The sequence below is a fragment of the Haliaeetus leucocephalus genome, unplaced genomic scaffold, assembly GCF_000737465.1.
Source record: "Haliaeetus leucocephalus isolate CR32 unplaced genomic scaffold, Haliaeetus_leucocephalus-4.0 Scaffold439, whole genome shotgun sequence".
In the NCBI taxonomy this organism is placed as follows: domain Eukaryota; kingdom Metazoa; phylum Chordata; class Aves; order Accipitriformes; family Accipitridae; genus Haliaeetus; species Haliaeetus leucocephalus.
The window spans coordinates 6,581,719-6,592,278 of NW_010972875.1; the positions used below are offsets into that span (position 1 = coordinate 6,581,719).

The following is a 10,560-nucleotide window of genomic DNA, read 5'->3' on the forward strand; positions in this document are numbered from 1 at the left end:
TGCAAGAAGCTTTGTACTCTTACAGAATCTGCGCATTTTGCACTGCAAAATTTCTGACACGCTCCTCTGTAACTTTTTGTCATTAAGAGCAAGCACCATTTAAAAAAACCCACCACTTCAAGAGTCATAACAGCTTTTTGAGTGTTTTACTCACTCTGTTCCTTGATGCTTCACAAGTGGATGCAATTCTGAAATTCCCAGTAAATTTAGTTTTCTTATCTTCTTAGACAAATATAACACTTCTTGTCTTTCAACAGCTCTGCAAAGGCAGAAAAATTTGCCTCGTGCTGCCTTCAAAACCAAACAGTTTCTTCAAACTCCATCTACAAAAGGAGGTAATTAACTTACAACCTCTTATCAAGCTCCAGCAAATCTCAGATAATTGTTCACGTGCATTAAATCCCACATATTCTAGACTAATAAAATGGCTGTTGCATGTTGAGATTAATCAAGTGGTCCTTGATGTATGAAAGTTAACTTTTTGGTCTAAACATTAAAAATACAACCCTGCATTATATAGGAGAAAAAGTATTAAATTGGATTTTGAGATAAAATCCAAGGATTGGTGGCTTTTAGTGTTAATGAGGAAATCTGGATTGGAAAAGTAGACTCCTGAATCCATATTCGTTAGGGCTACATTTGGATAGGAGTTTTTTGAATTGTAAAATACCATTTTTAAAACAAAAGTTGTAAAAGTTGTTCTTTTTTTTGATTGTGCAAAAATACAGCAGGCAAGTGAAAATAGCATCCTTTGTGCTGGAAACAAAAGCGAACAAGTTTATCCTTGAAAAGATGAGCACAGCATGTCAACTTGTTTTGCGTGTACACGCACACATGCTTGCACTTTCTCTTTTCCTCTCAAAACTGGAAGATTAACCCAACATACAGTAATTTAGATTTGTATTTTTTTCTTAAGGAATTAGAGACTATTGCGTGTAATATTCCAGTTTGCTAATGGCTGAAGTTGGCTTCTTTTTGAGGAGAAAATGAAATATATCGAGTCTCTAATCCAATTAGACAAGTTTTAACTGGTTTTTAATTAATTCTGGCAGCCTTATATGTGACACTGTCTCAGTTTCACTGCTAAGACAAAACTAGTTCATGATTTTGGTTTTAAGCATAATTGGTCCTGTTGTCTATTACAGTCTAAAAGATCTCATCTTAAAGATCATATTTCACTTGAGACCAATTCATAAGCTCTATATATGCTAGAATCCTTTAAGGATTGTAAAAGTCCTTCGTGCAGGTGCTGAGGGTGGCTGACAAAATTCATGCATTTCTTTCAGCAGTTTAACAATGCTAAACTTCTTTGAGTCTACTTCATTCTATGCAGAAAGTTTTAGCAAAGTATAATGACTTTGAAACAGATTCACATGGCTTAATAGGTCTCTAACAGTCCCAATGTTCTGCTTTGGCATAAGACCACCATCTCAATTCCTCTGCAAAGCTTTCAGTGCTGTCCTTCCAGTTGGCCATGCCTTCACCTTCATCTGGATGTCTGGAACGCTTATTAGGTCAATGGCCTAGTCTGGAGCTGTGGAAATGTACAGAAAATTAACTTCTCTTTGAGTTTATATTATTTGTAAAGTTTTACTAAACCTTAGAGAATGAGGAACAGAGCATGTTGCACCACCAGTTATGTATCCCACTTTATAGCTGCTGTCATTCCTCACTGCAGATCAGGACCCAACATGTCCTTTTCAGTTATTTGCTATTTTATTGTCCTTGATCTGTTGATTTTCTTGCTTCTGATCTGAGAATCTCACAAGTATAGATGCATTATGCAGTAATGAAACAAGTATGAATCTACCTTCTTTTAGATTAAAACCATTATGCCTTGTCCTATCACTACAGGCCCTGCTAAAAAGTCTGTCCCCATCTTTCTTATAAGCCCCCTTTAGCTACTGGAAGACTGCAATAAGGCTTCTCTGGAGCCTTCTCTTCTCCAGGCTGAACAACCCCAACTCTCTCAGCCTTTCCTCACAGGAGAGGGGTTCCATCCCCCTGATCATTTTTGTGGCCCTCCTCTGGACCTGCTTCAGCAGGTCCATGTCTTTCATGTAGTGAGGTGGCAGAACAGTTTATCAATTCCCATTGTTTAGCCTCATCTGTTCTTTTGTATCGGTCTTAATCATCTCATCACGATGGTTATGATTTAACTGCGTTAGAATTGATTCTGGTTTCAAGTCAGCGTGCAGCAGCTGGTCTTGGGGTGCAAGCCAGGTAAGGTGGTAGCTTCACAGCATTCTACTTGGTCAGGTGGGGATCTCTTGCCCCCTGCCCACAATCCAAGACAGAATCTAGAGAGGGTGGGAAATCTAAATGTCATGACGGTACAGTGCCATTTATTTTTATTGTTACCAGATGTTTTAATTGTAGTTGGTTCTAGTTGTTTAGTTTCTAAGGAGATAGAGTTGTGTAAAGTTGTTAAACACTACCCTTACATGTTTACATGTTTTTATTTAACATGGATCAGCTCAATACTGCACATAGGTATACGGTTATCAAATAGCCTTTGACTAAGGCAGTACCTCACTCTTTGTGATCCTGTCTTACAAATAGGCCAAACTGAGTTTTATTAAATATCGAAAACTGCTCTAAGACAAAATTCTTTATATGTAGAGCAGAATTATTAGGCAATTTGCCAGAGATTGCATCATGTGGACTGCTTTGGAGATTGCAGCACATTGGAAGACAATTCATTCCTTTATGTACAAGAATGAATACAGCTCTCAGCAATGTCTGCAATGCTGTGCTGACAGGAAACATTTTATGAATTGACAGCTCAAGTTGGAAGCATGGTAAAATACGGTCAACAGAAAACTGGAGAGAATGGAGAGGACTAATTTACTGGATGCTTACTTTCACTGGGAATGTGACAAGCTTTCTTCACTTACAGCTTTTCATTGCTTATATTCTGTACCTAAAAACCTTTTCCCCATTGTGCCCATAAGAGGCCCAAAGCTGTATTCAGTTTTTATACACTGGCATTGCTCTGTTGGTCAGTTGCTAACATGATGCTGTATCTGTGTTCCAAGCAGGTGTTGTAATGAGAAGTTTAGTGATAAAAGCTCCCTACGTTTACACTGTAGAATCACTTGGAAATTTTGCAGAGTTGATTGAACCAATGTTACAGGCAATGTCACATTTTAAAAACTTCTAATATGTAATCTTAGTCCTGGGAGCACTTTGCTGCTCTTTTTTGTCCAGTCATTCTGCTGTTAATGCTTTCCTTAATCCATCTTCTGGCTTGACACCAAGGTTTTTATTTATTCTCCTTGCTACTTACCAGCTGTCATGTATTGTTGACATCTCTGCCACCTTTTTTGTCAGCTTTTCCCATGAGCGGCTTCATGCTGTGTTTGATATTGCTATTGGTGGAAAGGCCCTCTTGGATAATCCAGAAAGGAATCAAATCCAATTCACATCTGTAATGAGGCACATGTTAATCTTCCTAGACATCCCCTATAAGAAATGGCTTCAAAATACAACCTGAAAACTACCACTTCCTCTGTACCCCATTTAGGATGCCACATTCCTGTCATCACTTGCCTCTTCTCTCACTCATGTTCTTAGTGGATCTACCTTGTAAAATGATAATAAAAGCTATGTGAAGGACCATCTTCTTTATGTACAACATCTGTCAAAGAGGATGCAACTTTGGTCTCTGTGTAAAAAAAAAAAAAAAAAGTTTATTTAGTGGAGGAAGGAATAGTTCATGCAAACTCACTAAATGTAAACGTGGTTTTGTTTTACTTTCCTGATTTGATTGTCCTATGTCGACTGTTACTGACCCACCCTAATCAGTTTGAAAAGCTGGTGAAATTCCATTTCAGTATTAAGATGATAGATTAGTGTAAGTATTCTGTTTAGTGATACATAATGCATAATTTGAAAATGTTCCTCATGTGAAGAATTGTGTTTAAGGTTTGGCATTATCAAAGAACTGTTGAATATTCTGGCTTATTAACCTTTCCCAGAAAGGACTTGATAAAGACCTTACATAACAACTCAGATAGAAAGTATTTGAATGTAGATATAAGTGATGCTGATAACTTAGATAATGTTTGCAAGAAGAGGAAGGCTATAAATTGTTATAGTTGTCTGGTTTAAGTTTCATAGCAGCACCTTAATGTCTTTGGTGTTGGGCGTTGGCTGACCTTATTTTTTTTTTCCCCATCAGCCAACAAATCTGCAACATGACTATATCTTTAGGTGAATGCTAATTCAATGCATCTGGTTTAAAAAGAACTGCATAAAAGAAACACTAAGATGCTCTGCACCCAGAATTTCATCATTGAAGCTAATACACATGTTGAATCTGTATTGCACTAGAACACTGTATTTGTCAGCATGTTCTTTCAGGGATGGGAATTAGGTTCACATGTTTCTGAAGCAGTTATATTTCTTCTTAACAAATATGTTCTCCTCTATTTCTTTTGACCTGACTGATATAACGGTTAGAGCCTTACTAGTATTACTTATAAATCCAGATAAATAAATATTTGTAATAAGCAAATGGGGCATGAGAGTTATGGTATCAAAAACACATGACAAAAAGGACATCTGAATTCCTGTTTCTCATTGCTGCTTGATTGGCTGTATTCCATTATACATTCCATAGTGTTTGAATATTCACATAAAGTAATTTCCTGGTTTTAATTTCAGTTATACCATAACTTAAGCTTGAAAGTAACTTCTGCATTTTATTTTCCAGTACCTTCTTCAAGTAAATTCCGCTCACCTGCAGCACCATCTCCCCTAGCTCTCCGACAACCGGTGAAAGCATTTAGTAACCATGGACCTGGTTCAGTTGCTTCTCCAGAAGCCACACAGCTGACACACAGTAGTTCTTCACCAGGGCCTCTTGCAGCCCAGAGTCCAGGCTTGCCAAGCCCTGCCAGCAGTATTAACAGTACTACTCTTACCAGACCGGCAGGGACAGCAGGGATGAGGAGTGGTTTGCCCAGACCCAGTGCCCCTTCTACAGGGGGCATCCCAGTGCCTCGTAGCAAACTTGCACAGCCTGTTCGCAGGTGAGTATGTGACAGGCAGTCTTAGTTTGAAGTTTTCATAATGAATTTTGTATATTATGTGTTTGTGCTGCTCCTTCTTGCAGTTCTTATTTTGATCTAAAGGTCTCTAGAACAGAAATGGAGATCTCCATGTGAAGTATTTGCCTATGTTTCCAAAATAGTTTTGAAGCAAAACTGAGAGAAAACGATTCTTGAATTAGAGAGCAAAGGTGAAGGAGTGAAAAATGAAATGACTAATGAAAGCTACTGAACTAAGTAAATAAAGTGTTTTAGTCTGGGCTGAGAAGGCAATAAGAATTTGTCTGCATGTGGTAAAAAGTTAGCAAAATGTAGCTGGCAAGTGAAAATTCATTTGTACCACTGAGCGACACATTCTGAAGTAAGAACTAATTTCCTCTTGTAATCCATAAGTCAAGCAGTGGCACCACAGTGAGAACAGTTTCTCTCCTTGGGCAACTAGAAACTTTAGGAAGGAAGACACATGAGGACAGAGGAGGCATCCATAGCATTTGCTAAACTTAACGTAAAAATCAATGCAGTTAACCCACAGGACAAAACAGAATTTTCAGCTTAAACATAACCTTTGTGCTAGCACCCAGCTGTAGAAGTCGCTTAATGTCAGAGTGTTTTGGAAAACGACCACAAGAGAGACTGAGTATTAACTGGAAAGGCTACATGGACAGTTTGTCTTCAGGAGAATCAGAGGGAAGTGATACATAACTTAAAATATATGCTTATAACGCCATGCTGATGTGGATTTTCACTGAAGGTGTTAATTGGAAGCCAGCTGACATAAAGAAGCAGACATCGATGAGAAATATTAAGAATCTCCTTAAACAGAAAGGATAAAGAGTTGGTCTCCAGTACCGTAAAAAAGATAAACCAGCTGTAAATAGCAAAGTGGGAGTTCTGTTCTGCAGTGAGTGCTGGGCAGGGGAGTGACAAGTGACTGTCACAGTATTGACTGTTTTGCAGTCCGAGTCTGCACTGTCAGCAGTATGAAACTTTGTGTAATAAAAAGCAGTTGTTTTTGACAGGAAGTTCTTAATAGTAGTGAAGTGTGGTTGTCCAAATCACAACTTACCTTATAGAAAAGTGTTTCACCTATTAAACTTGGAGAGCTTTTTCTTGTATCTGTACACAATGCAATAATGAAGTATCTATGAATGTCAAGATTTTGATGTAAGCAAAATGTAATACTCTAAACAAGGATTTTCCTGTTTATACATCACTGAAAAAAAATGGCCTGTTTTTAGATGGTGGCAGATTAAGTTTGTATTCTCGCAGAGTATAATAGCAAAAAGTTTTCTGTCTATTTATGCAGATAGTTTTCTGACATGGTAGTTGCCAAGACACAACACACAGAACCTGAAACTGAAAATACTTCGGGGTTTATCTTAAGTAAACGGTATTGCTGAGAAGTAAATGAGCGAAGTGTGTATTTCAATTATTTTTAAAATGTTTAAATTTTTATGTATTGTAGATGGAGACTTTGGCAGTTATGTATGAAACTGAAAAATAATCTCATTTTGTTTTAGATCATTGCCTACTCCCAAAACCTATGGCAACGTGAAAGATGAGAGTTGGAAAGATGGCTGCTACTGAACTGCAAAGTTTAATGCAAAGTTCCAGTGCTCATGGATGCTTCCTCACCAGGCTAAAGGACAGCTTGATTATACAAACTGTTCAGATATGACTTTTGGGATTTGTGAAAATTCCAGATTTCTCTGTCTCTAATTAGCACAAACTGACAGAGATTATAAAGCAGCACTTTAATGACATCTAACATCAGATGTTTGGTGGTCATACAATCACTTCTACATTAAATTGCTATCAGTTCTGGGGGGGGTTTCTTGCTTGCTTAAAACGTATCAATATGAGCATTTATGACAGTGGCCAATGTCTGGGCAAAAACCTAACGAATGCCAAAGAAATGCCCATCTTGAAAAACAGCAAGTATAACAGTCAACTTGCATTGTCCAAAACTTCATTTTCAGACTGTTTTAATTCAGAAAAAAAATTGGTGAATATGTACTATTAAAATAAGGCAACGTTAATCAGAGCTAATATTCTGATTGCAGACTGCTACAGTGCTAGTGAAACATTGCTTTTAACAATTGTATGAGATTCTTGTTGGGGAAAGTGGTACGTACATCCTTCAGAAAGAATCAGAATTTACTCTGGAGGATTAGGCAGAACAGTAAGTAGTAGCCATGGCTTTTATTAACATTAAAGGTTTGAATGTAGCAGACACAAATGCAACAGTACAGATTGCATCTTTCCTATGTTGATTTATCAGCTTTACATGCTCTTATATGTTTGATTGCCAAAAGGGCTTAGTATCAGTTGTACAATCTTTCTAACCTTAAAGTTCCTGGCTCAGGAAAGATGGCCTTTGCTATTGTAGCCACATTTTTAACACATGGCTCACTGTTTGGGGAAAACTTTTTTTTTACAGCAGGTTTCCTTACAAAGGAAAGAGCAAGTTGTAATGTTAATTTGTTCTAATACCATCCCATTATGCTTGCAGCCTGGAGCAACTGTAAATGCTGATAGTTAAGGAGAAGGAAACACAACTATGCACTTGTAACATAAAAATTTTAGGTAATGAGTTGACTCTTGATGCCAAATGATATTCATTTAGGTGATGTTCCATGGTATGAGGGAGTTTTCTGTATCCTATTTTTTTACTTTCATCCATTTCTTAAATTGGTTTATTTTAAATTGTAAATATTTTTACAGAAGATATTGCCCATGTAAGTGTGTTTAAATATGTACTTTGCCTTACATATGTGTATCTTACTGGTAACAGAGTATGAAACCTGCTATGTCTGTTTACAAGCTATTAAATTCCTCTGGTGGCTCTGACTTATTCTAACACGTTTGCTCAGAACAACTCATTCATATATTTAGCATTTGAACCATTGTTTTCTGTTTTGGAAGACATCATACAAACATTTGTAACTAAAGTCGTATTGGGTGGGACTAGTTAAATGGAAAGGATTTTGTTTGAAGCTTTTTCAGTATTTTGGATGTACAGTTGATGAAGTAAGAGAATGTGAATGGTATATCCTTTGTGCAATGACTGACAAACACTACAAGTTGGATTGGATGGTAGGTAGCCTTCAACCCCATTAGTATCTGAGTTTGGAACTGCTGGTGTATTTTGACTCCCACCACTAAGAGGATAACTAACCCTGAAATTCTAGCACTTGAATTTTAGGCCAGCATTAACATATTCCTGGATGAAAAGCCATGCAAATATTACTTCACTTGGAAGAAGCCAAATAGGAAGGAGTGGAGACTAATTTGCAGCTCTAATTACTCAAGCAGACTTTGGGTTGATGAATGACTTCACACTCCAGACCAAGATCTGTGCTGAGACTTTGAAGTCAGGGTATCAATTATACTGTAATTCAGTAAGATTTCAGCAGGGGTAAAGAAACTACCTTGCACCAGTAGACCAGTACATACCACTAATCTAGCCTTGTGTCATTCACTGGCACAGATAATGGATGTCAATATCTCATATCACTATTAAGCAGAAGAGAGGACAAGATCAAATGCGCATATTCTTACTAAAGCCCAAATTTTAACATTTCAGCATTTTACAAAGCAATGCTGCAGTCTTCGTTGAAAAAAGGTGAATTTTAATCGGTGGATTTTATCGAACACTTGCTTGACTTTTAAATTTTGAAAGTCAGTTTAGATGACGATATTGGGGGTTTTACCATGGCTGCATCAAACTGTTGTGTATGTTTCCTTAAGTTAAGTAATTCATCACTTGGGTAAGTTCAGCTTAGTTTTATAAGGATTCTTTTCTCTGCTGTTCTCCCCTGAAATACAGCAAATGACTTCCTGAAAAGACAGACTGTCTGTTTACTAGAAAGCCTTTGTGCATTACCAGTTTATTGATATCAGGAAATCACGGGGCTCTGTGTTTAGAGATTTACTGCAGAAGTGTGGAAATATGGATTTGATAAACTAGTGCCTATGATTTACTTAACTTATGTTTGATATAGTAGTAAGGGTTTTATGAATGTGGATTATTTTTTGTGCCAACAGCTCGGAATTATTGTATGTGTGTAGGCAGAAGGACTTGTTCTGCTTCCAAAGTTATTTAATTTTTTTGTGTTTGAATGTTTTTGTAAGTGTTAAAAGTGTAAAAAAAAAATATATATAAAATATTCTTACCACAAAATACTTTCTGGATCATTATTTTTATAACAAATTGTTTTTAAAAGCTTTTAGAAATTTAGAGGGTATTGGTTTAGGGCTTTTTTGGTTGGGTGGGTGGTTTTTCAAGAACCGTATTCACTTTGCGAGAAGTTAGCAACATCAGCTTCTGCCCCCTACAATTCATGAACTGAGTACAATGCTGTATTTGGGTGAAAACTGTGATTTCATTGACAGACTGAGGTAGACTTGTGTTGTGCCTCTACTCTGGAAGGACAATGCGTAATTCAGAATTATGTGAAAAACTGTATTCTGAATTTTCATCCAGAGTGATTTGTTTGTGCAATTCTAAGTACAGAAGCTGCTGTTCTATGTTTACAGGATTTGTGCTCACTTCAAACCACCACACAACACATTTTTCATTTTGAAAATTCTGGAATTTATGCAGAAAATTGAGCAATGTAAAGTGTACCTAGTAAGCCTTCTTTGAATTGTTAGGTATGCGTTTTGTCTAGCTCATATATGAATGCCTCTATCTTTTGGCTCACATACAAGCAAGAAGCGTGTTTTGAACTTGGTAGCTTTCTGTAATCTGCGTTTTGCTACAAAGTAATATATCCAATACTAGTGTGAATGCCATCTTTTTCTTATTTTGGTAAATAAAGTTAAGCTAGATTTACTTCTGTTTGGTTGCCATGTAATAAAATTTAACCCGTGAGGCTCGCTATTAATTGTTTATCCCAGCATAGTCCCCTATTTTGTAATAAAGCTAGTAGATGTTTCCCCCTAGTTAGCTGACCTACTTATGTGGAGCTGGCTTCACACCTACTGCTTCTAAAATGTGATCCCCTACCCCTCCTTTCATTGCTTTTTAGTTCTGCAGTCAAGTACTGTTTGCCCCACACCCCTTCAGGAAAATAGAGCAGTGTCAAAATCACAGGCAATTAATAGCCTTTTGTGCTTCTCTTTTAGTGGGTTTCTGTAACAAACTCTTTTTTATTAAAGTATTGTTTATAATTAGCATCATCATATTGCAAGACTCAAGATAGAAAATATTGTTTCTACAGTTCTCTTTAGTGAAGGTATGACAGCTCCTTTGGTTTTGGTACAGAAGCGCTAGGTCATGTTTTATTTGATAGTGTGTTACCCTCTAGGAGTCTGATTGCCATGGTGAAGAAAAATAAGCGATGAACATGTAAGGAGGCAGAAGGCTGAAGTTGCTTATGCTACTGAAGTCTCAGGGTGGCTGCAGAGCATGCAGTTTTGATCATTTAAAACATCTTTTCTGAGAAAATATTTCTGAGAAAAATGTGGGAAACAAATATGACAGGGATATGTCTAGTTCTCC

General features: G+C 37.1%; 1 protein-coding gene across 1 annotated transcript in view; it reads left to right on the plus strand.

Annotated features, from left to right (window-relative positions):
* SLAIN2 (SLAIN motif family, member 2) overlaps positions 1-9,237 on the plus strand; it is a 40,282-nt gene extending 31,045 nt beyond the window's left edge. The window contains exons 9-11 of the mRNA XM_010574558.1: positions 258-335; positions 4,718-5,036; positions 6,575-9,237. Of these exons, the coding sequence (XP_010572860.1) occupies positions 258-335; positions 4,718-5,036; positions 6,575-6,641 (464 nt within the window). The 3' untranslated portion in view covers positions 6,642-9,237. The remainder of the gene's footprint in view (positions 1-257; positions 336-4,717; positions 5,037-6,574) is intronic.
* Positions 9,238-10,560: the final 1,323 nt, after the last annotated feature.